Genomic DNA, 25,984 nt, shown 5'->3' with positions numbered 1-25,984 from the left:
GTTCTTGAGCGTAGCCCTGTTTCTTTGTGTTCTGGAACGTAGCCCTGTCTTAAATCTTTGTTCATTGATTTCACCTGTGTTCGTTTCCCACCTGGTCTCATCAGCTCTCTATTTAGTTCAGTTCTTTCTGTTTGTATGGTTGTGAGGTATTGTTTGTTTTTGACTGCCTACCTGTGTTTGACCATTGCCTGCCTGTGAACACAATCCTTGCCTTCTGTGAAGGATTAATAAACATCTGGCGCGCTCTGCGCGTGAATCTACACCTTGTTCTCCCTGAGTATGCATTACAATAGTGTGTAGATAAGGGGGGAAACAATTTAATCCATTTTAGAATACAGCAGTAACGTTACAAAATGTGAAAAAAAGGGAAGGGGTCTGAATAGTTTGCGAATGCACTGTGTGTATATTAACTCAGCAAAAAAATATACGTTCTCACTGTCAATTGCGTTTATTTTCAGCAAACTTAACATGTGAAAATATTTGTATGAACATAAGATTCAACAACTGAGAGACAAACTGAACAAGTTCCACAGACATGTGACTAACTAACAGAATAATGTGTCCCTGAACAAGGGGGTAAAAAAGTAATAGTCAGTATCTGGTGTGGCCACCAGCTGCATTAAGTACTGCAGTGCATCTTCTTCTCATGGACTGCACCAGATTTGCCAGTTCTTGCTGTGAGATGTTACCCCACTCTTCCACCAAGGCACCTGCAAGTTCACTTCTGGATACTTTGACCAAATTGACAGAACCCAACTCCATATTCAAACAGCCTGATACCACAAACGGGTTGGCCAAAAGGCATGGATACGTACTCCCAGTGGGCCAGAGTCATCTTGTGCATTTTCCTGATCATTGGGGCGAGGCTCGGAAGCGCAGGTTCTTCCTCTTCACTTCTGTCAGGTTCAATCTCTGAGAGCTGACTATCCGTCGACTTCTCAGGGTTTTCAGGAGTGTATAACATGTAATAATTTATCCTGTGCTTGACTCAAAGGAGAAAGTACTCAGCTTGTATTTCGCAGATGTTGGTTTGGGTTTGAAACTCGCGCCCTTTCTTCTGCCTCGCGTCATATCACCATCCTCCATCTTCCTTCTGCTCCGACGATGAGTCTTGTTATTGTTTAAACTGTGAATTGCCACTTTAAAGCTAGAATCCTTAAGCCTAGGGCTCTATTCAATCTATAAATCTGAAGCGTTACAGATTCTGTTGTATAAATACCAAGATCATTTCCGATTGAGCCGTCATAAGCTGTAACTGCATTGGAGCTGTCAAAGCGGTGAGGAGCTCCTCTTGATCATTGTCACAAAGTCACATCCGTCCCACTTGTGTTAGAAGTTCATAACGAGAACGAGTAGGCTATATAGAAATAATGACTCAAATGTTTATCGGCCTAATCAATATGTAGATTACGTCACATTCAAGTGTTCAAACTTGTGAACAAGGCTGCATTTAACTTTTCTTAATGCGACTACGTGCAACCTACACCGCCAAAAGAACCACTGTGTGGATGTCGGTTAATTGAAACAATAACAAAGTGGTCATATTAAATGGGGTTTTGGTAAAAAGCTGAGGGAGGGCCCGGAGAAATGTAATCACTCTAAAATTCATCGGCACAGTTATGAATTTAATATTATATATCAACATTATAGTTTTAACCATGCTTTGAGGCTATACAGTGTTTGTTTACATGTACAATGTTCACAAACATTGGAGTAAAACAGCTTATATTTTGGGTTCTGAGCGGTATACTACAAAGCAGGATCAAGGAGTTAGTCAGCTAACTTGCCTAAATATTTGGATAATGCCTTTTATTTTTAAGAAAGATAAGCTTGAAATGGGCACGGCCTAATTTACTCAAAAACCAAAAACACATAACTAAGTTTAGCTTTCTTAATGAACCAGAAAATCAATAGTTTTTTCTGTTTTTGTATTGTAGTTGTCTGGCTAACTCATAGATCCTGCTTTGTAGTATACTCCTTTGATGGGGTTCAAGAGTTGAACTAAGCTCACGAGGCTTTTATAAGTTATATTCTTCAAGAATCAATTGGCATAAATTGTTAAATTATGTCAAAATGTATGTAGCAATTAAGAATTCTAGCTTTAATGTGATATGATTATATATTCTATATTAGAGAGACAAATAATCCTGATACTCCATTCTCCTTTAATGTATGAATCTCTGTGAGGCCGAATAGTCATGAAAATCAGACTCCTGAAGCATGCAGCTAGCCCTTTCAGACAGAACCCTGGTGATGAACTGGACACAGTCCTTGCGTGAGCTTCCTTTGAGCTCTCTCCGCAGCACAAGGCAGGTACGGCTGCCATGACAACTGGAGCTCTGCCACCATGGTAACAGCAGCCTGTGAAACCTCCTTTGAAATATGATGGAGCAGTATGCTGAATCGTAGGATGTACAGTTTTAGTCAGGGGTGATAAATTACATTAAAAAGTCACAATTCTAGAGCCAAAGAGAACTGGAATATTTACTATGGCTGGACCAGTCCATTACAATACATGTTTTCAGTAAAACTTTATTTTTTCAGTGCATAAACAGAACACCATGTCAAGGTCATTTTCTTTTAAACTACTTAGAATCTTATTTTTCTTACATAAAAAAATAATGGAGCAATTTATATATCTCTATTTTCTTCCCGAAAAGCACTCAGCGAATATTTATAAAGGTGCTGTACAATATATAAACATTTACAACTACCGTACCCACATAATGTAGAAAGACAACAAGGATTCCTTTTACTATTAAAGCAATGCAAGGCCACAATATGATACAGAGACAAGACATGAGACTGGGTATAAATGAATATGAGGGGGCATACAACGGTGCAGAATACGTAAGTACAACAAGTCATTAATGAACTATTTCTGGGTTGTAACATGTACTTGCTACTAGCAGCTTCAAGAAAGACTGGAGGTTGAGCGTGCTCATTCATTCAACCAACAATCTATTGCTCAGAAAACTCCACTGGTTGGCTCATAATGTACACAGTATGTCCTATCAGTGGCCTGGACCTTCAGAGTCTGTGCTTACTATATAGAAAACTCCACTCTCATCATCACACACTGGACCAAATTCAGAGCACTGTTGATATCCGGTCAATTCTGGCTCTGTGAAATCTTAACTTTATCACACGTCATCATTTGCTACTTTGGTGCATTCCCTGAGCTCAGTTATAAACACGTCTTGATCCAAACCGCTTTAGCGCCTGGACGGACAACTTTTGACAACTTATGTCCACTCCGTTGTCCGACAATGTTTGACCCCCATACAAAAACAATATACTCAATCAGTTTTGGACAGACATTACATTTCTGTCTGAATGCAGCCATACTTAGTCTACTTTAGTGTTTAACACAATCACAAGCCAAAATTAATTGCAGAAAAACCATTTGAAATTACGATATTGGCCATCAACAGTAAAACGTAGTTATTTATCAAAATCGGTGCTATTGGCACTGTATTAAAATGGCAACAATGTTAGGCATCCCAAATGGTTATTTTCAAAGGAATCAAGATTCTCAGAAAATAAACAATATTGGTCATATTGTAATCCTACAAGTAAAGGTGTAGTGCAATGGAATTCATATTGGTAAACATATACAGTATTTCCACAATATAACACATTTGGAGCAATGGCAATTTCAGACACATATGGCAATCTGCATGTAGTAGCTACTGTACTGTATATATTTCATGAACGATGAAGACCCATGGCAACTGCTATCAGTAAAATGCATTAGAAAGGATGGTGCAAGATGATTCAGGATGAACCTTTGTACTCTATATCAAAACATGGAATGGCTCAGTATGGCTACATATAGTGTGTGTATATATATATATATATATATATATATATATATATATATATATATATATATATATATATATACGGTATATATATATATAATTTCAATAAGTTACACATAGATTATCATAAACATGGTAAACAATATCATACACATGATGAACAATATCTCAAACCACAAGTTTCTGGTCTTTTGTAATGATATATTTTGTATTCAGGAATCATGTCTTAGAACAGTCTAGAATCCTTGGTAAAGCTAATGCTTTCTGAATAAAGTCTGAAATCTCTACATGGTGTTCAGGTCAGAACGGTATTTGCACATCAGGAGAAAGGATCATCCTCAGTGGAGTGGAAAAGGCGTGCAATAAAACAAACATATGGACTGCATGCAGTTGAGCAAATCCCCTGGAAAAAGAGTGCCATGTCAAATGACCAATCCCAAGGCCCTTGCTGTAGATATCCAACATGAAAATACAACTCTTACTGACAGCCACCCTTTGAGTTAGACACCTTTCACCTTGGATGCATATGGGATACTAATTGCATTGTGATGGGTGAGGCATGGTTATTATTCATTCAACAAGACGTCCCAGAATTGGCACATGATCACATTTCTGAAGTGTCACTGACTGGCAGGGCCCTGAACATGCCAAGCATACAGCCCAGATCAAAGATGTCTGAAGCAGCACACAAGGCAGGAAGAGAGGAAGTGAGCTGAGAGCGTTGGCGATACATGCCATTCACAATGTCAAAGGCGAATAGAGGTTAAAAAATACCTCTTAAGGGACACAGCTGGACATGACACATGGCCAATTTGTTGTGATTCCTCGTCCATCCCTCTCATCTGAGAAAAAAACTGACCAACAATATACAGCATGTTGAGGTACAGCTCAAGTCTGTGTGATTATGTGTCAACACAGTGTTATCCATACTGTATCAGCAAGTGAGGTCACGCAGCACCTCAGCCTGGGAGAGGATTCTGGCTGAGCTGGGCACTTTCCAGGGTCCAGGGCTAATATGACCCTTTTGGCTCTGAGCATCCTCCTGAACGTCATTTGAGGAGGCCCCTGTGTCTTTTCTGATCCTCTCCTCTATTGGGGATAACACAGAGTATTTTCTACTGCTTTCCTCTGTTGTATAGGCTCCAGAATCTGTTATAGTCTTTTCCTCTTTTGAGGAATTCCCTGTGTCTTTTTTCCTTTTCTCCTCTTTGTGTTTTTCCCTTTCCCCGTCTCTCAGAATATCTCTCCTTGCCCCTGTCTCCTTGCCCTCCTGAGGAGTTGGCCTGTGATGTCCTGCCTCTGTCCCAACCCTCCTTCGAATACTAGCCTGCTCATGGGCAGCCTTGGTAGTTCCCCCTCCCCCCTCTCTCTCCTGCATGCTATTCCTGCCCTTTGAATCCCCCCTTTTGTAGTTTTTGTTTTTCTCAAAGGACTCCTTGCTGAAAAGGTCATTTGATGTGCTCTGCTGTACCTGCTGTTTCTTTATGTGTGGCTGGCTCAAGACTTCGTGTCCTTCTCGAGGGAACTTTCTGGGGCTGGGTGACCGACTTCCTTTCTGAGGGTAAGCATTCCTGCCCTTGCTTGTCACTGCTTCCTGGGTCTTCTTCTCAGACTTTTTGGGGCTCTGTGAGCGCTCTTTGAATGTTTCACCTGTTTTTTTGGGGCTGCTGGACTCCTTGGAGCCTTTAGACCTGGTATGGCCTGGTTTGACCTTATAGAGGTTGATCTGCTCAGGGGTGATGGGAGAGAGCCTGTCTGCCTGCCTGTCTGCCCGCTCCCCATTCCACTTCACTGAGCCAGTGCCCCTGCTGGTCTGGGGATGGGGTGTTTGGGGAGACAGGAAGTTCCAGTCAGGGGTCTCACTGATGAAAGGGTAGGAACCTGAGACGGAGCTGCAGGTGGAGAACGGAGAAGAGAGGAGTGACGTTTCGGAGACAAGAGCCTCTCTAGGAAAACGTGTGGGTGAAGTGATGGTTGGATCCAACTTACCTAGAAGTAAAATATGTTGTTACACAGATGTAATATATATAGAGAGAGGCTCACATATCATTATGATAGTAACAAGTAACGTACAAGAGCAGAATTCTGATTTTCTAGTCTAGACATGAAAGGAGGAAGCAAGAAGAAAATGAGAATGGAATTACCAAAGTAAAAGAGGACAGGCCAGTAAAAGCAATGAAGTGGTTAGTGGTGGTGCTCGTTTGAGTAGTAGCACATAGTAGAGGGGACGTTATCACCTGCAGCAGGGGGAAGAGAGGAAGTGCCAAGAGTAAGCAGTTATACAGTAGACAGCAGAGGACTCCATTCCTGAAACAAGCATCCCCAATACAGGCACTCAATTTGGGTACATTAACAGAGCATTTTGCTTTTTTACAACCAAATCTCTATTTTTTTTTTAAGTAAATGGAATGTTATAGGAGGGTCCAATTTTTTTTCATGTGATTTCACTTGATTTTTTAAAACTTGTGATTCACTTCCTCATCCTGGTTGTACAGTACGGAGACTTCGAAAAAGAAACATGAACAAAGGCTAAAAAACACTTAAATATGTCCTTTCATAAATTAAAAAGCTTTCAGTAGAGTGATGCAGGTCTTTAGAACATGAATTTGTGTCATTCTGAACTTTATCTGGATCGTTATATTCCATTTCGTGGCAAATCGAGCTACTTCTCTGTCCATCCTAGCAGCAGGCTACATGGAGAATGGAACAGCTAGATAGGGGAAACAGCTCGAGTCGCACAAAATGGAATATAAAGTTCAGGATGAAATTCGGAATGACACAATTTCACGTGTACAACATCTAAAGACCTACTATTTCTTAGTGTTGCAAGTAAGAATTTCTTTGGACGATGTATGCCATGCGGATCCTGTACATACGACTAATAAAACTTAAAACTTGAAAAATAAAAATGTCTTTGTAAAAAAGCAAAGTTCTCCTTTAATGGTCCAATGCAGCATTAAAACAAATATATATTATCTCAATATGAAATCATTTCTGGGTAACAATGATGTACCTTACCGTGATTTAAAAAAATGAAAATGGTCAAAAAAGAACAAAAATAGCTTCTTGGCCATTTCTCAATAAATAATTTTGCTAGGACTGTCTGGGAGTGGTCTGAGTGGGGAGGGGGAAACTGAAAACTGGGTAATGTCACAAGGCAGGCTAAAACTCCATCCCACCAAAACAGGCTGAAATTTCAGCCCTTACACTTATCCATTTCACAGTATTATTCCAACCTCAGAGTGTGGAAATATGTATAAAATGCAGAAAAATCTAATTTTTTACTGCACTGGGCCTTTATGATAGGGCTAATTTAGATTTCCACCTAAATATACATACCCAAACATAATTATTGTTCATTCATTGTTATTGTTTTAGTATTTTTTCCATGTTGAGAGCTCTGCATATCACAGTGATGATGAAACCACAATTGCTGGATCCGCTAGACTGTCACCATTCATATGCTCCCAGATTGGGCTCACTTGCTCAGAGGAAGTGTAAATCGATTATTTGTCTGGATATGCCAGAAAATGTGACACGTCAGCCCCTATGCAAATGTGGGGTGTGAAACCTGACACTTCAAGTCAGCTCCGTTGAGAGAGTGGAAGAGAGCAGACAGATGGGGCTTTCTGGCACCAAAAGGCATGGGACCCTACTTTGTTTGTTCACAGAGTTCTTTGTACACAAAAATATCAGTCGGAACCAGTCCAGTACCGCTCTAAGTATGTCCCCCATATGGGGGACTTATCATCTAAGAGGTTACATGAATTAACATGAATTAACAAAGTTGTTAACAGGGATAGCTAAATTCTTAAGTAATGTGTGTACAAAGCATTGCTGCATCAGCTCATGTTAATTAGCACACCCTTGTTAAATGCTACCAACATAACATGCATCAACAAACATGTTCAAACATTCTACATCTCATACCACAAAAAAAGTTATATCTTATCTTGTAGATCTAGACTTCTGTGTACTTACTGTTGTCTTGTACCAGACCCTGCCCTGGCCTTAACAGGAGCTGCACTTTGCTGCCCCCAGCCTGGATCAGCTCGATGGCGCGGGTATGGGTGATGCCCTGGGTCGGCTCTCCATTGATCTCCACTATCTGATCTCCCACCTGCACATACATTTACATTTTAGTCATTTAGCAGACGCTCTTATCCAGTGCGACTTACAGGAGCATTCGGGTTATCGAGCATATCGATAGATTTTTCACCTAGCCGGCTCGGGGATTACAACCAGCGACCTTTCGGATACTTACTGACCCAACACTCCTAACTTCTTGGTGACAGGGGGGCAGTATTGAGTAGCTTGGATGAATAAGGTGCCCAGAGTAAACTGCCTGCTACTCTGTCCCAGATGCTAATATATGCATATTATTAGTAGTATTGGATAAAAAACACTCTGAAGTTTCTAAAACTGTTTGAATGATGTCTGTGAGTATAACAGAACTCATATGGCAGGCGAAAACCTGAGACAAATCCAACCAGGAAGAGGGAAATCAAAGGTTTGTAGTTTTTCAACTCTTTGCCGTTCCAATATACAGTATAAATGGGGTCATATTGCACTTCCTACGGCTTCCACTAGATGTCAACAGTCTTTAGAACTTGAGGCTTCTACTTGTTTGAGGCTTCTACTATGAAGGGGGGCTGAATGAGAGGGGATTGAGCCAGGTGTCTGGCAGAGTGCCACAGGCTCGTGACGCGCGGTCACGAGAGAGTTAGCTCTCGTTCCATTGCTTTTCTACAGACATAGGAATTCTCCGGTTGGAACATTATTGAAGATTTATGATAAAAACATCCTAAAGATTGATTCTATACTTAGTTTGACAAGTTTCTACGGGCTGTAACGGAACTTTTTGAACTTTTCGTCTGACGTTCGGCTGGACCTGCATGCGCGTTTGGATTTGTTTACCAAACGCACTAACAAAAGAAGCTATTTGGACATAAATTATGAACTTTATCGAACAAATCAAACATTTATTGTGGAACTGGGATTCCTGGGAGTGCATTATGATGAAGATCAAAGGTAGGTGAATATTTATAATGCTATTTCTGACTAATGTTAACTACACTATGGCAGATATCTTTTTGGATGCTTTGTTGTCTGAATTCCCTACTCAGATTATTGCGTAGTTTGCAATTAAGTTTTTTTTAAAAATCTGACACAGCGGTTGCATTAAGGACATAGTGTATCTCTAATCCCATGTATAACACTTGTATTTTCATCAACATTTATGATGAGTATTTCTGTAAATTGATGTGGCTCTCTGCAAAATCACTGGATGTTTTGGAACTACTGAACATAACACGCCAATGTAAAATTAGATTTTTTTATATAAATATGCACTTTATCAAACAAAACATACATGTATTGTGTAACATGAAGTCCTATGACTGTCATCTGATGAAGATCATCAAAGGTTAGTGATTAATTTGATCTCTATTTGTGCTTTTTGTGACTCCTCTCTTTGGCTAGAGATTCCAAGATGGCGTAGCAGTGAAGACGTGTTTTGTTAGTGTCTCGTCTACTTTTGTATTTTTCATATTTTTTGGTATATATATATTTCAACTTTATTTTCAATCTCTTTTCGATTTTTAATTCGATTATACCTTCCAGGAAACCTGCCTCACCCAATGTGATACAGTATCGCTGCAGTATCGCAATTATTTTTAATTTTAGAAATTTTAGAACACATTCATGAACCTCCAGAAGCTAACCAGCTAATTAGCTACAAGCTATTTAGTCATTGTTAGCCACTGCTAGAGGCTTTTACCTTCTGCACAGATACCAGCCCTGTTCTTAACCTGGATAATACTCGCCAGTCTACCAGTATCGGACAGTCTCTCCACAACAACGCCGGATTCCTGCCGTAATCCCTGGACCACTACTTGTGATCTTCACAGCTAGCTTGCAGCTAGCTAGCTCACAGCTTGCAGCTAGCTAGCTCACAGCTAGCTTGCACTCACCGTGGCATTCAGTACCGAACCTATCCCTGAGGCCCACCTCCCGGCCTACTCAGCTGTTCACCCGAACCCCACTCATACACGGCTAGAGCCCAATACTCCACCGGATCCTTGCTGTAAACTCTGGACCTCGGCACCGGTTCACCGCTGCTACTGATTGGCTATAGTGGCTAACGCCACTGCCACTAAGCTAACACCAGTTAGCCGTGAGCCAGGCGCATCTCCCGGCTAGCAAACTAAATTCTACAATACCTCTTTCGCCATCTGGCTTGGATTCTCTGCGACACGGCCCCCCACCGCACCACCACGACTGGTCTGCCGACGAATACTCCATCCGCTGTGCCTTCAACCGGCCTCCGTCGGAGGGCTACTAACTTTAAACGCTGTGTCGCCCGAGTGCTAGCGTAGCAGCGGCTTCCCTGTTCCATCTACTGCTGCCCTCTGGACACTATGATCACTTGGCTACATAGCTGATGCCTGCTGGACTGTCCATTAATCACGGTACTCTATTCTGTTTATTTATTTTTTATCTGTCGGCCCCAGCCGCGAACTCAGGCTCTGTGTGTAGTTAATCCGACCCTCTCTGCCTAGTCATCGCCATTTTATCTGCTGTTGTTGTGTTAGCTGATTAGCTGTTATTGTCTCACCTGTTGTTTTACAGTGCCTTGCGAAAGTATTCGGCCCCCTTGAACTTTGCGACCTTTGGCCACATTTCAGGCTTCAAACATAAAGATATACAACTGTATTTTTTTGTGAAGAATCAACAACAAGTGGGACACAATCATGAAGTGGAACGACATTTATTGGATATTTCAAACTTTTTTAACAAATCAAAAACTGAAAAATTGGGCGTGCAAAATTATTCAGCCCCTTTACTTTCAGTGCAGCAAACTCTCTCCAGAAGTTCAGTGAGGATCTCTGAATGATCCAATGTTGACCTAAATGACTAATGATGATAAATACAATCCACCTGTGTGTAATCAAGTCTCCGTATCAATGCACCTGCACTGTGATAGTCTCAGAGGTCCGTCAAAAGATCAGAGAGCATCATGAAGAACAAGGAACACACCAGGCAGGTCCGAGATACTGTTGTGAAGAAGTTTAAAGCCGGATTTGGATACAAAAAGATTTCCCAAGCTTTCAACATCCCAAGGAGCACTGTGCAAGCGACAATATTGAAATGGAAGGAGTATCAGACCACTGTAAATCTACCAAGACCTGGCAGTCCCTCTAAACTTTCAGCTCATACAAGGAGAAGACTGATCAGAGATGCAGCCAAGAGGCCCATGATCACTCTGGATGAACTGCTCAGATCTACAGCTGAGGTGGGAGACTCTGTCCATAGGACAACAATCAGTCGTATATTGCACAAATCTGGCCTTTATGGAAGAGTGGCAAGAAGAAAGCCATTTCTTAAAGATATCCATAAAAAGTGTTGTTTAAAGTTTGCCACAAGCCACCTGGGAGACACACCAAACATGTGGAAGAAGGTGCTCTGGTCAGATGAAACCAAAATGGAACTTTTTGGCAACAATGCAAAACGTTATGTTTGGCGTAAAAGCAACACAGCTGAACACGCCATCCCCACTGTCAAACATGGTGGTGGCAGCATCATGGTTTGGGCCTGCTTTTCTTCAGCAGGGACAGGGAATATGGTTAAAATTGATGGGAAGATGGATGGAGCCAAATACAGGACCATTCTGGAAGAAAACCTGATGGAGTCTGCAAAAGACCTGAGACTGGGACGGAGATTTGTCCATCCAACCTCACTGAGCTCGAGCTGTTTTGCAAGGAGGAATGGGAAAAAAATTCAGTCTCTCGATGTGCAAAACTGATAGAGACATACCCCAAGCGACTTACAGCTGTAATCGCAGCAAAAGGTGGCGCAAAAGGTGGCGCTACAAAGTATTAACTTAAGGGGGCTGAATAATTTTGCACGCCCAATTTTTCAGTTTTTGATTTGTTAAAAAAGTTTTAAATATCCAATAAATGTCGTTCCACTTCATGATTGCATCCCACTTGTTGTTGATTCTTCACAAAAAAATACAGTTTTATATCTTTATGTTTGAAGCCTGAAATGTGGCAAAAGGTCGCAAAGTTCAAGGGGACGAATACTTTCGCAAGGCACTGTAGCTAGCTCTCCCAATCAACACCTGCGATTACTTTATGCCTCACTGTATGTCTCTTTCAAATGTCAATATGCCTTGTATACTGTTGTTCAGGTTAGTTATCATTGTTTTAGTTTACAATGGAGCCCCTAGTTCCACTCTTCATACCTCTGATACCTCCTTTGTACCACCACCCACACATGCAGTGACCTCACCCATTACAACCAGCATGTCCAGAGATACAACCTCTCTTATCATCACCCAGTGCCTGGCCGTACCTCCGCTGTACCCACATCCCACCATACCCCTGTCTGCGCATTATGCCCTAAATATATTCTACCATGCCCAGAAATCTGCTCCTTTTATTCTTTGTCCCCAACGCTCTAGGCGACCAGTTTCGATAGCCTTTAGCCGCACCCTCATACTACACCTCCTTTGTTCCGCGGGTGATGTGGAGGTAAACCCAGGCCCTGCATGTCCCCAGGCACCCTCATTTGTTGACTTCTGTGATCGAAAAAGCCTTGGTTTCATGCATGTCAACATCAGAAGCCTCCTCCCTAAGTTTGTTTTACTCACTGCTTTAGCACACTCTGCCAACCCTGATGTCCTTGCCGTGTCTGAATCCTGGCTTTAGGAAGGCCACAAAAAATTCTGAGATTTCCATACCCAACTATAAAATTTTCCGTCAAATTAGAACTGCCAAAGGGGGAGGAGTTGCAGTCTACTGCAGAGATAGCCTGCAAAGTAATGTCATACTTTCCAGGTCCATACCCAAACAGTTCGAACTACTAATTTTAAAAATGACTCTCTCCAGAAATAAGTCTCTCACTGTTGCCGCCTGCTACCGACCCCCCTCAGCTCCCAGCTGTGCCCTGGACACCATTTGTGAATTGATCGCCCCCCATCCAGCTTCAGAGTTTGTTCTGTTAGGTGACCTAAACTGGGATATGCTTAACACCCCGGCAGTCCTACAATCTAAGCGAGATGCCCTCAATCTCACACAAATCATCAAGGAACCTACCAGGTACAACCCTAAATCCATAACCATGGGCACCCTCTTAGACATCATCCTGACCAACTGGCCCTCCAAATACACCTCGGCTGTCTTCAATCAGGATCTCAGCGATCACTGCTTCATTGCCTGTATCCACTACGGGTCCGCAGTCAAACAACCACCCCTCATCACTGTCAAACGCTCCCTAAAACACTTCTGCGAGCAGGCCTTTCTAATCGACCTGGCCCGGGTATCCTGGAAGGATATTGACCTCATCCCGTCAGTTGAGGATGCCTGGTCATTCGTTAAAAGCAACTTCCTCACCATCTTATATAAGCATGCTCCGTTCAAAAAATGCAGAACTAAGAACAGATATAATCCATGATAATCGAAAACTTCAACAAGCATTTCTCCCCGGCTGGCCATGCGTTCCTGCTGGCTACTTTAACCTCGGCCAACAGCTCCGCCCCCCCGCAGCTACTCGCCCAAGCCTCCCCAGCTTCTCCTTTACCCAAATCCAGATAGCAGATGTTCTGAAAGAGCTGCAAAACCTGGACCCGTACAAATCAGCTGGTCTTGACAATCTGGACCCTCTATTTCTGAAACTATCCGCCGCCATTGTCGCAACCCCTATTACCAGCCTGTTCAACCTCTCTTTCATATCGTCTGAGATCCCCAAGGATTGGAAAGCTGCCGCAGTCATCCCCCTCTTCAAAGGGGGAGACACCCTGGACCCAAACTGTTACAGACCAATATTCATCCTGCCCTGCCTATCTAAGGTCTTCGAAAGCCAAGTCAACAAACAGATCACTGACCATCTCGAATCCCACCGTACCTTCTCCGCTGTGCAATCTGGTTTCCGAGCCGGTCACGGGTGCACCTCAGCCACGCTCAAGGTACTAAACGATATCATAACCGCCATCGATAAAAGACAGTATTGTGCAGCCGTCGACCTGGCGAAGGCTTTCAACTCTGTCAATCACCATATTCTTATCGGCAGACTCAGCAGCCTTGGTTTTTCTAATGCCTGCATTGCCTGGTTCACCAACTAATTTGCAGACAGAGTTCAGTGTGTCAAATCGGAGGGCATGTTGTCCGGTCCTCTGGCAGTCTCTATGGGGCTGCCACAGGGTTCAATTCTCTGGCCGACTCTTTTCTCTGTATATATCAATGATGTTGCTCTTGCTGCGGGCGATTCCCTGATCCACCTCTACGCAGACGACACCATTCTGTATACCATTCTGTATACTTCTGGCCCTTACTTGGACACTATGCTATCTAACCTCCAAACGAGCTTCAATGCCAAACAACACTCCTTCTGTGGCCTCCAACTGCTCTTAAACGCTAGTAAAACCAAATGCATGCTTTTCAACCGTTCGCTGCCTGCACCCGCACGCCCGACTAGCATCACCACCCTGGATGGTTCCGACCTAGAATATGTGGACATTTATAAGTACCTAGGTGTCTGGCTAGACTGTAAACTCTCCTTTCAGACTCATATCAAACATCTCCAATCTAAAATCAAATCTAGAGTCGGCTTTCTATTCCGCAACAAACACTCCTTCACTCACGCCGCCAAACTTACCCTACTAAAACTGACTATCCTACCGATCCTCGACTTCGGCGATGTCATCTACAAAATAGCTTCCAGTACTCTACTCAGCAAACTGGATGCAGTTTATCACAGTGCCATCCGTTTTGTTACTAAAGCACCTTATACCACCCACCACTGCGACCTGTATGATCTAGTCGGCTGGCCCTCGCTACATATTCATCGCCAGACCCATTGGCTCCAGGTCATCTACAAGTCCATGCTAGGTAAAGCTCCACCTTATCTCAGTTCACTGGTCATGATGGCAACACCCACCCGTAGCACGCGCTCCAGCAGGTGTATCTCACTGATCATCCCTAAAGCCAACACCTCATTTGGCCGCCTTTCCTTCCAGTTCTCTGCTGCATGTGACTGGAACGAATTGCAAAAATCGCTGAAGTTGGAGACTTTTATCTCCCTCACCAACTTTAAACATCTGCTATCTGAGCAGCTAACCGATCGCTGCAGCTATACATAGTCCATCGGTAAATAGCCCACCCAATTTACCTACCTCACCCCCATACTGTTTTTATTCATTTACTTTTCTGCTCTTTTGCACACCAGTATCTCTACCTGCACATGACCATCTGATCATTTATCACTCCAGTGTTAATCTGCTAAATTGTAATTATTCGCCTACCTCCTCATGCCTTTTGCACACAATGAATATACTCTTTTTTTCTTTTTTTTTCTCTACTGTGTTATTGACTTGTTTATTGTTTACACCATGTGTAACTCTGTTGTTGTCTGTTCACACTGCTATGCTTTATCTTGGCCAGGTCGCAGTTGTAAATGAGAACTTGTTCTCAACTAGCCTACCTGGTTAAATAAAGGTGAAATAAAATGGCTGGAAAAATGGCTGTGTTTTTCTGTGACTTGGTGGTGACCTAACATAATCGTTTGTGGTGCTTTCGCTGTAAAGCCTTTTTGAAATTAGACACTGTGGCTGGATTAATGAGAATATTATCTTTAAAATGGTGTGAAATACTTGTATGTGTGAGGAATTTTAATTATGAGATTTTTGTTGTTTTGAATTTGGCGCCCTGCACTTTCCCTGGCTGTTGGCGGGGTGGGACGTTACCGTCCCACATATCCCAGAGAGGTTTTAACCGCTAGGCTACCTGCCGCCCTACATACATACACAAACATTACATTTCGATAAACATACACAAACATCACACATTTAGATGATCAAATCCCCAAAGGCAACAAGCCATGTTATTAGACATTTTATTATTCAAAACATGATATTGAATAACGTAAACAGTAACGTGTGTGGATATTTCCTAAGGCACCGGGGGTCAGACTTACGTGGATTCTCCCGTCCAGCAGAGCAGGCCCCTCCTCAGCCAGTCTCAGGATGTACAGGCCCATGTTGTACTCAGTCCCTCCCCTCAGACTGAAGCCAAAACCCCGGGACCCCCGGTCCAGCTCCACCGTGATGCAGCCCTAAATGGCGCATGCGTACAAACACACATAACCACACACACACATACACATAACCACACACACACACAGACACACATACATAGACAGAGACACACACACACAAATACACACACACACCGAACTTAAGCTGTAAGTTATAATGATGTTTTTTCTGAGTCGTGTCAATTTAATTCATGTAAAATCCCTAAACACTCTAAAAATCCCTAAACAAACAATGACAGAAATAACGAAATGAGCCTTGCCTGTTTGGGGCCTGTAACACACATTGTTCCCTGTTCGCTCAGAGGCAGAGTTTTGTAGTCAGCCCAGGTGACTCCCTCCCTTTTCTCCTCCAGATCTAGGTTATAACTAGAACAGACAACAGCATTCAGTCACACTACTATATGTATATCTTCAATAATGCACAGCAGTTTCTCTGCTGGGGGGCACAGAGAACAAAGCAATCAATCAATCATTCAGACTTAAGTCTCTGGGTTGTTCTGCTAAATGCTGAAGCAGGGTTTTATTCCATGTTTTGGTGTACTAATGAGTAAGATCAGGGCCTTTACCGCTCTTCCTGCATGGCTGACCTCTGACCCATAGCTCTGTGCTGAAGGGCAGGGCTCTGCTTGGCTGAGCTGGCTCCAGAGGGAGGACCCTTGTATTCTAGAACGCACAAATACAAGTCAAACCATTATGAGGACACAAACACAAACCAACCATCCTAAACAGTCGTAGGTATATGACTGGGAATACCAGGGAGACCAACATAGTCCCATCTCATGGGTGATACTACTGGTGACGCTTACCATCCTCCGGGACCACGGTGAGGGTGACAGCATTGCCAGCATCCTTGATTAGCTGAACAATGTCATTGTGAGACAGCCCCACGATGGACCGCCCGTTGACCGCTGAGATGCGGTCACCCACGTTCAGCAGGCCACAGCGGTCAGTGGGGCTGCCTTCGATGATGCGTCCAATCTTATGAGGAATCACTGCAAAGAGAGAGAGATGTCTGATAACACACCCATCCCACCCAATGGATTCAGTCAGAAATATACAATAGGTCTGTGAGGGACTCAATACTATTTTTTCCTTTAAACTCTGTTCCCATATTTTGGGTGATATGATGCTATATTATTTGTAATGGCTTGGTCTAGCTTGAACAGTAGGAGACTAGTGTGTGTTTGGTTGTGTCTGGGATAAGCAGTGGGGTGCTAGGCATCAAATCCATTCTCACCTCCAAGCGGGGGCTTGCTCTTAGAGGTGAGGATGACGAAGCCGAAGCCCTCGCTGTCCTTGCGGTGGAGGGTGATGTCGAAGGACTCGTGGTCCAGCACGCTGGGCATCTGGATACGAGGGAGTCTGGGGGAGCCGTTCACCAACACTGGAGCCATGTGGAGCCCTGCCTCCTCCTCAGTCATATCTGAAAAACACATGGAGAGTATAGACTGAAGAGTAGTATCAAATGTGTGTGTGTTTTAGTGACCAAGGAGTAGAGGGTCCAGGCAGTCAGTGAGTGCTCACCTCTGTAGATGACTTTCCTACGCACAGTCAACATGACCTGACCGTTTCGGGCAGCGTTGGTCATCAGGTCCAGAACCTGCTTGTGGGAACGGCCCTTGACCATGATTCCATCAATGCCTATGAGCTCATCACCAGCCCTCAGACGCCCATCCTTCTCAGCTGCACCCAGGGGCACGATGGCACCAATATACACCTGTCAAAAAGAGAGTCATAGTCTGAGTCAGAAACACTCAACAAACATTGTCTATAGTGTTAAAAAAGTACAAAGATAATCTAACAGGGAAGAAGTTCATACTTCGGTACTCACTGGCTGCTCTGGACCTTCTCCTCCCAGAACACGGAAGCCAAAGCCAGTCTCCTGGTCCCTCTTGATGAACACATCCAAGTCCTTGGTGTGAGGCTCTGTGGACAGTTCACAGGGGTTAGATAGGGTATCAGAGAGGTGAACACCATTCAATCATCCAGTCAGCAGGGTGAACTCACAGGCTTATCTTATAGCTCACATTGATACTGGATCCACAAATGTAGGGTGACCATTAATAGACGGTCATGAACATACAAATGAAACACAGAGCTATGGATGGAATATAACTGAGCATAAGGTTACTAGACCACCTCTACAACCAGACTCTGTCGGTGGATGTGCACTCACGCTTGCTCTCCAGCAGGGCCTTGGACTTGAGGTACATCTCTGTGGCGTCCCGTTTGGGTGAGTCGTTGCGCAGGGTTGAGGTGTTGGAATGGTATGGGAGGGCCTGGGAGACAGAGTCTGTAACACAGTCCAGAGTCTCTGTGCTAGCTGTCATCTCCTGCCTCTGATGGGGTCACAGAGCCACAGACACAGCACAGTTAGATCACATTGAAGACCACACAGTCTATATATACATCATTACCCAGACACAGAGCACAGGATGTAATGGTGATTGAATATTAAAGGAGTGAAAGGTCATTCCACTGCTGGCTCCCACATTGCCTTCACATTACCCCCGATAGCTTCATGGTAAACCAATGGCCAATGGGATTTGAATGCAATTTAACATCCACAGGCGTAAGAAGATTTCCCTATGGCACTGACAGGCTTATTCTGTGGAAAAGGCCAGCTTCAACTAAAGCTGTCATAAGAATATACAATCTTATCTAAAAAGGCTTCTATGCTTCATTACCATTACAATCCACAGACAAAAGGCTGAGAAAATGAATGCTGAATGGAAGTAATTAAGACCGTTTTCAAAGCAAACAAAAGGAGGCCGTCTGAAACATAATCAATATTCAAATTTATACTGGTAGTTATCATTTAATGTGATGCAATGGGGCTTGCTGGTTAGCTAAAGGACAAAAGGCTTTAATATGAAAATGAGGGATAAGTGCCAAGGTATACAATAGTAAAACACAGAGTATTATAGAACATTGTCTGCTTTTACTCACAGGTTTCAGGCTCTTCACAGGAGATGTCTGACCTGTGAGAAACACTAGCATGAGTCATGAGAATGTTTAGAAAACCTTGCACAAATGAGACATCAGCCAGTAGATGGCACTGCCTCGCTAAAAGAGAACGAGAAGGGTGAAGGAATAACTGTGTTGAAATAGTCTCGACTCAGCAGGTATAAAACAGTGCTGTTGCATACTCCATCAAAGAGCATGACATCACTGTGTTGTTAAAGACAAATAGGAGATATGTTCATGTGAGAGAGAGGGGACCTACATGAAGGAGGACTAGTATAGCATAGAGAGTTAGCAAGAGAGAGAGAGAGAGAAAGTCATGCATGAAATGCAATGACCAATAATGTTTTCTACTGTCAACTGTACAGTACACCCACACGTTTCATTTCTCACGCTCAGATTGTACCCACATTTAATGTGGCTCCAGCATTAAATGGATCTACCAGCATGCCCTTCTCTGGAAGCCTACAGAGGAAGACTGTTCGTCTGCTAAGCGGAAAAGGGTTCATGGACCCTGGTGTAACCGGGAGATCCAGTTCCATTGCGAGAATCAAGGACATGACATATATTAAATAAGATGAATGCAGTATGTTCTCTCTCTCTCTCTCTCTCTCTCTCTCTCTCTCTCTCTCTCTCTCTCTCTCTCTCTCTCTCTCTCTCTCTCTCTCTCTCTCTCTCTCTCTCTCTCTCTCTCTCTCTCTCTCTCTCTCTCTCTCTCTCTCTCTCTCTCTCTCTCTCTCTCTCTCTCTCTCTCTCTCTCTCTCTCTCTCTCTCTCTCTCTCTCTCTCTCTCTCAGGCCTTTGCCTCTCACCCAAGGGCCTATCTCTAATGAGGGTTAAATCTGACATTAGCTCCACCGCTGGACTGCCTGAATAAGGCGGAGGCTGCTCCAACTGCAGGGTCATGCTCTGTGTGTGTGGGGTGGGAGGGACAGGGTTGTGGGAGTGTAAGTGTAGAGAGGAAGAGAGAAGAAGGGAGGAGGACTGTGAGGAGGAGACCCCTGGGGCCCCTGGGTGCCATACAGCGATTAGCTCGGGCTCTTTAAGGGCCACGGATATAGAAGCATGCAGAAATCCTCTGCGCCTCTGATGATGATCAAAGACATTCCGGTTCATCGACTTGTGTACGATTTTCCCAGGATGGCGGGAGATAGATGTGGGAGACTTTTGAAGGGTGCTTTCCCCTCCCTCACTCCCCAGGAGCAGAGCAGGCAGAGCAGAGCCCCTTGCTTATGTAACTTCCCTTCCTAGGCCTGCAACAGACTGCAGTATGAACGCCTGACAGAGAGAGAGTTTCGCAGTTCAGGATACAGGATATACTGCGATACAGTAAGGGCCGAGCAGCAGCACTCAAGCCTAAGATCCCCATGCACAATGCCAAGCGTCGGCTGGAGTTGTGTAAAGCTCGCCGTCATTGGATCTGGAGCAGTGGAAACTTGTTCTCTGGAGTGATGAATCACGCTTCACCCTCTGGCCGTCCAACGGAAGAATCTGCGTTCGGCGGATGCCATGAGAACTCTACCTGCCCCAATGCATTGTGCCAACTGTAACGTTTGGTGGAGGAGGAATAATGGTCTGGGGCTGTTTTTCATGGTTTGGGCTAGACCCCTTAGTTCCAGTGAAGGGAAATCTTAATGCCAGAGCATACAATGACATTCTAGACGATTTGGGGATGGCCATTTCCTTTTTCAGCATGACAATGCCCACTGTGCACAAAGCAAGGTCCATCGAGAAATGGTTTGTCGAGCCCTGACCTCAACCCCATCGAACACCTTTGGGATGAATTGCAACGCCGACTGCGAGCCAGGCCTAATCATACAAAATCAGTGCCCAAACTCACTAATGCTCTAGTGGCTGAATGGAAACAAGTCCCTGCAGCACTGTTCTAACATCTAGTGGAAAGCCTTCCCAGAAGAGTGGAGGCTGTTATAGCAGCAAAGGTGGACCAGCTCAATATTAATGCCCATGATTTTGAAATTAGATGTTCAACGAGCAGGGGTCCACATACTTTTGGTCATGTAGTGTACATGTGAAGGGTGGGTTGGTTTGCATAGGGGGTCTCTACAATTGTCATTACTATGCGATCGTATAAGCCAAAGAAGCAACAGTCCCTTGTGTTCACCTACAGCAGACACAGTGACATCACCAAGATTCCATAACATAGTGTGTGTGGGTGTGTGTGTGTGAGTGAGTGAGTGAGTGGTAGCTGATCCACTCTCTCACCTCCTGTCAGTATCAGCATATTGACCTCCCTCCCCAGGGATACTGTTGAGGTCACATTGACAGTGATATCACTGTATCACACTAATGCCATGGCAAAAGTAATGTCGCAGCAGTACAGTCACAGTGTTAGTGTTATGTAACACAAGGCAGCGTTAACAAGACTCACCTCCTCTGAGCACCAGCACGTTGACCTCGCTCCCCACCTGCAGGTCTTTGAGGATGTCCACCACCTGGGCGTGGCTTAGTGTCTGGACGTTCTGACGGTTGATCTCCTTGATCACGTCTCCCTTCAGCAGGCCTCGGCACCACTGGGCATCCAGGATCATCTTCACCTTCTGGCCCAGGGGGCAGTCTGCGATGGCAAACCCAAACCCGCCTGGGCCCTTCACCAGGTGCACACTCACAAGTTCGGGCTGCAACAGGCCTGTTCCCCCCTGCTCAGGACGCCTCCCGTTGGGCAGGGCAGCCACCACGGGCCGCCCGCTGGCGTCGGTCGTGACGTAGTGCAGCTCCTGGGAGGAGCCGTGCAGCACGTCACCCTTCACCAGCAGGGGCTGGCCATTGATGAGGGGCACGGCCGTCACCACCTCGCCCCCTTGCAGGGGCTGAGAAGATGGGGGAGGTGGGTCCTCACTGTCTGGCTCCACGTCTGGGGGCAGCGGGTAGCCGCGGCACAGCACCATGTCAACATACTGACTCACTGGGATGGACTGGAACATCTGCACCACTTCAGGGTGGGTCTTCCCCAGCACACATGTCCCGTTAATCTCCACGATCACATCGCCTGGCGGGGGGAGACCAGAGAGGGAGGAGAGGAGAGAGAGGAAACTAGCCTTAGTAAACAGTAAACATATACAGACTTACCCATGGGAGATGTAATGGTTGTTATGGCAATAAAGTTACTTGTTAGCTAGGTGACTCTCTTGTTTGTAGCGAACTGAATTATTTTTCAGATGGATCATCACTATCAGAAAGTCCTCTATTCGACTTGACTGTCAAACAGGTGCCACCCCCTCTTCTCCACGTTCCTTCGTCCTCCCATCTCTCCCCCATCCCTTTCATCTCATGTCCTACTTACCTCCATTCTTCCTGCCACCTCCCTCCTACCCTCCCTCCCTCCTCTGCTCCCTCTCTCCATTGTTCTAACAGGCCTCAACTTGCAGTGCTTCCAGGCAGATCATTAGGAGAGAGACGGGTATGTTTCCTTTACATCTCACCCTGACGGCCAGCTCAGAGAACAGCAACCGTCGTCAAACAGGAAAGGCATGTTGGTCTCTCAGCTCACACAAGCAAAGCTGCTGAGGATGCAGAGCCCCAGATAGCCTCAAAGCTAAAGGAAGATCCGAGTGTGCAACAGAGATACAGGGCTACACACAGAATACACCATAACCTGTCCTGCTACAGAATGATCCCCTTGAAAATGAAACTGACAGAATTCTTGCTCTTTCTTTCTATTGCATCTCTTAGGGAAGTGTTAGGGTAAGTGCAGTCCCTCTATAGGGACCAACATGCCTTTCATTAGGTTCACTAGCTGTCTTTTGAGCTGGTGAAAGTGTGTGGCTCTCCACAGCTCAGCGCAGCAGTGTATTACTCACCGGAGGCAATCTTTTTATCATTGGCGGCAGGGCCGTCGCTGAGGACATTCTTCACCTGCAGGAACTCATCATGGCGGTCGCCCCCAATGATGGTGAAGCCAAAGCCCTGGGAGCTCTTCCTCAGAGCAGTGTGGAACATCTCTCCCTGCAGCTGGGATGGGTCTGGGGTGAAGCCTGGTGCAACCTGCTCACCTGGAACGTGAATGTGTACGAGTGGGAGAGTTAGAGCAAGTTGCATAGCTAAATAAGGTGTCAAACAACAACATCGTAACAAAGTAACAACCTCAAGACGTTTCAAGCAACTCTCTCAAGTTAGGTACAATATTATTCACTACAGTATAGCTAAAAGCTCTTCGAACATCCTGAAATGTATTTTTGTCAGCAATTAACCACACTGCAACAATAACTACCTGCCAGGTCAACACAGCAAGCTGCCCTAAACAATAGTCCCTTTGACTAAAACACTGCCCTAAAACATTAACAGACAAAATATTTAATGACAGCTTTAGTAGCTTAGTAATTTGATGTGAATTGTGGAATTCATTAACATGCTGTTGATTCAAACAGTGACATAACACCTCCGAAATTGTTCAGTTAGGCATGAGGCCCTTTTTCATGTTCTCCCAAAAGAGCCAGTGAGTCAGAAAAAGAGGTTTGTCAGGGGAGCCTTGTATAACTTTAGTAAGGAACAACATGAGGTCATTGGCAGCATAAATACCCCCTCGTACGACCGTGGACACACAGTCCAGTAAATAACAGGCTGTTAGGGTCATACAGCATTAAATGGGCCAGCTGAGCTTTTACCTCGCTGGCTTTACTGTCCTATCAGCACTTTATAGCAGAAGCATACCATCTTTTCTCCCCGCTTCACTGTCTCAGGTACATTCCAGTCCTATATGATAGAGCAAAACAGTCCTGTGGTGACTGTATGGCACTGTATGGCCCATAGTGCAGCCCAGAGCTGAGGGGGATTCAATACAATGTGGATGGAATCTAGCTGCCCTGTTCAACGGATCAAGATCATCTTATTTACATAATCACATTCATAATCACATGATGAACTCATGGGGATCTTGCTTTTCAAACTGTGACAGTGATAACCAATTTGTCATTTAACATGTGTGCGTGTGCGTGTTTGTGTATGTGTGTGCATGCGTGCGTGTGTATTAGACTCAAGAGATCTCTATGTGATGAAATGCTGACAGCATTTGAAGGCCAGAACAGAGGAACCCAAATCATTCTCAACAGCCATGATGTGTATAATGTTTGGTTCAATTCACCACAGACATCAGTCAACACGACCACAGACAGTCTTGTTCATGTGAATGAAAATGAAGCTGCTGGTAGAGGTTAAAAGGGTGGAGATAAATAATAGCTATATAAGGCTGTCAGTGTCAGTCTAGTTGAATTGCAGAGTGATTACTAGGGCTCTAGGCAGGCTGGAGTGGGGAGCCTTGTCAAAACACTGCTTAAAGAGCATCTCATAGGCCTTTAGTTCAAATAAACCAGCAACTAGGGCAGTGCCGATCATGGAGTTCTGTATGACCGTAATTGGCCAGCCAAAATGGCAGCGTTATCCGTAATAACTGTTCAAATAGCATTTTTTTGTGTGCAAATCTTCTCATATCTTCCGCTCCTGACTGCATGTGCTATAATTCTATGTGTGCTGTTGCTGCCTAGACAACAGAAGACTAGTTTGCTTGTTTCAGCAAGGAGAAAAAAAAGAGGAAAAAAACGGACTCAACTGCACATATGCCCGGTCGTCGCGTTTTCAGTCAGCGGTTCGTTCCACACACACACACACACACACACACACACACACACACACACACACACACAGTTATGACGGTTATTTTATTTTCATCCATAACCGTCGGTTACATGGTTATACAGTATGGTAATTGTGCCAGACCTACCAGTAACCATGTCACCTAAACAGCCAGGGTCTGGTCTGATACGTAGCTTCAGTTTCAAGTTGTATTGTCACGTGCAAAAATACAGTGAAATGCCTTTATTGCAAACTCTAAACCCAAAAATACAGTAATAGACCAAGGTCAGTAGGTCCAGAAGGTGTAGTACTGCACTGTGGGAATCTGTAGTCCCACATGTTGTTGAAGATGACTGTTGGTAAGGGACCTTTGGGAATTTCTAAAAGGTCAATCCAAGTTGAGGTCTGATGGTCTCCCCTCAGATCCTTGGTAAACACTGCAGACGGGCCTCGATGTTGCATTACTTTCTCTGGGAATCTCTGAGCTTGGAAAACTCTTGGTAGCCTGAGGTGCAACTGCCATTGTTTGGGTTACATCATAGTAACCTTCTGACAACCCACAACATGGTGAAATCCCAGGGAAGATGGCTGTCTCAGTCCCTCCCCACCTGGCTAGTAATAGCAAGTTAACTAGTTGAGAGATGTCTTGTTATGCTTGGCACTTATTAAGATGTGCTGTTCCAACAGCTGTCACAGCCCCTCCCCTTCCCATTTGTGAACTCCTCAGCAGCAGAACATGAATGTCAAGCTGTACTCCCTGCGCTGTCATGTATTATACATCCATTGTAATGAAAGCATATTTAATTCATATTGTTTATTATGGCAGAAGAGTGGCTTGTCTTACATGCCAACTCTGGCATGAGTATAGAGAACTTGCCTTCCCTTGGACACAGAGTAGATCATACATCGCTACTTTTGAAGGGCTATTCATGAATGATAACACTTGACATGATAACTCTCCTACAACCATGAGCGAGGTCATGGCTGCTACATTTTCCACCACTGCAAACCAATTCAACATGTAGGAGGTCAATATGCAATCATGGAAGCTCATTGTTGAGTTTAGATATATAACAGCCTTAAGAAAGCTGTCCAGAGCTGAAGAAGGAGTGATGTGAAGACAAAGTGAGGTGACTAATGTTTACCTGGGGGAGGGGGTGCCCCCTGCTGGATAGTGGCAGTAGTCTCCTGGCTCAGCTTCCTCTTGGCCTCCAGGACTGGGTTCTCAAACTGGGTTCTCTGGTTGATGTGACTGAAACAGAAACAATCTATTATGTGATTAAAATTGTAGACACAAATTTACTGACACAGACACATACAAGATCCCTTGAACCATCTGTGTGGAATTCTGCAGACCACCTGTGTGTGATTCATGATGAAAGCACTGTTATGAATGGTTATAGCATGTCTTAGAATGCACTGGGGTGATATAAGGCACTATACATTAATTCTCAATCCATTAACAATAGGTATTTTTACATTGCTTTCCCAATGTTTCTTCTTTGAGCTGTTGATAGC

General features: G+C 44.3%; 1 protein-coding gene across 4 annotated transcripts in view; it reads right to left on the bottom strand.

The window, feature by feature from the left end:
• Positions 1 to 2,512: 2,512 nt before the first annotated feature.
• Positions 2,513 to 25,984, bottom strand: part of LOC110527986 (membrane-associated guanylate kinase, WW and PDZ domain-containing protein 3) — a 145,897-nt gene continuing 122,425 nt past the window's right edge. Inside the window, exons 8-22 of one of the 4 annotated variants that reach the window (XM_021609676.3) lie at positions 25,612 to 25,718; positions 22,699 to 22,890; positions 21,270 to 21,887; positions 18,867 to 18,898; positions 18,094 to 18,256; positions 17,737 to 17,843; positions 17,442 to 17,634; positions 17,155 to 17,340; positions 16,724 to 16,909; positions 16,484 to 16,580; positions 16,178 to 16,283; positions 15,798 to 15,935; positions 7,806 to 7,944; positions 5,969 to 6,061; positions 5,032 to 5,813 (exon numbers count right to left, since the gene is read on the bottom strand). In XM_021609676.3, coding sequence (XP_021465351.1) covers positions 6,009 to 6,061; positions 7,806 to 7,944; positions 15,798 to 15,935; positions 16,178 to 16,283; positions 16,484 to 16,580; positions 16,724 to 16,909; positions 17,155 to 17,340; positions 17,442 to 17,634; positions 17,737 to 17,843; positions 18,094 to 18,256; positions 18,867 to 18,898; positions 21,270 to 21,887; positions 22,699 to 22,890; positions 25,612 to 25,718 — 2,317 coding nt within the window. In that variant the 3' untranslated portion in view covers positions 5,032 to 5,813; positions 5,969 to 6,008. Of the gene's footprint in view, positions 5,814 to 5,968; positions 6,062 to 7,805; positions 7,945 to 15,797; positions 15,936 to 16,177; positions 16,284 to 16,483; positions 16,581 to 16,723; positions 16,910 to 17,154; positions 17,341 to 17,441; positions 17,635 to 17,736; positions 17,844 to 18,093; positions 18,257 to 18,866; positions 18,899 to 21,269; positions 21,888 to 22,698; positions 22,891 to 25,611; positions 25,719 to 25,984 lie in introns of all 4 variants that reach the window. The other 3 variants (XM_090241166.1, XM_021609674.3, XM_021609675.3) reach the window with 3 other exon arrangements.

Source organism: Oncorhynchus mykiss, chromosome 7 (assembly GCF_057628025.1).
Source record: "Oncorhynchus mykiss isolate SJ-2025 chromosome 7, ASM5762802v1, whole genome shotgun sequence".
Taxonomy (NCBI): Eukaryota; Metazoa; Chordata; class Actinopteri; order Salmoniformes; family Salmonidae; genus Oncorhynchus; species Oncorhynchus mykiss.
This window is presented reverse-complemented; position numbering and strand designations above follow the sequence as displayed.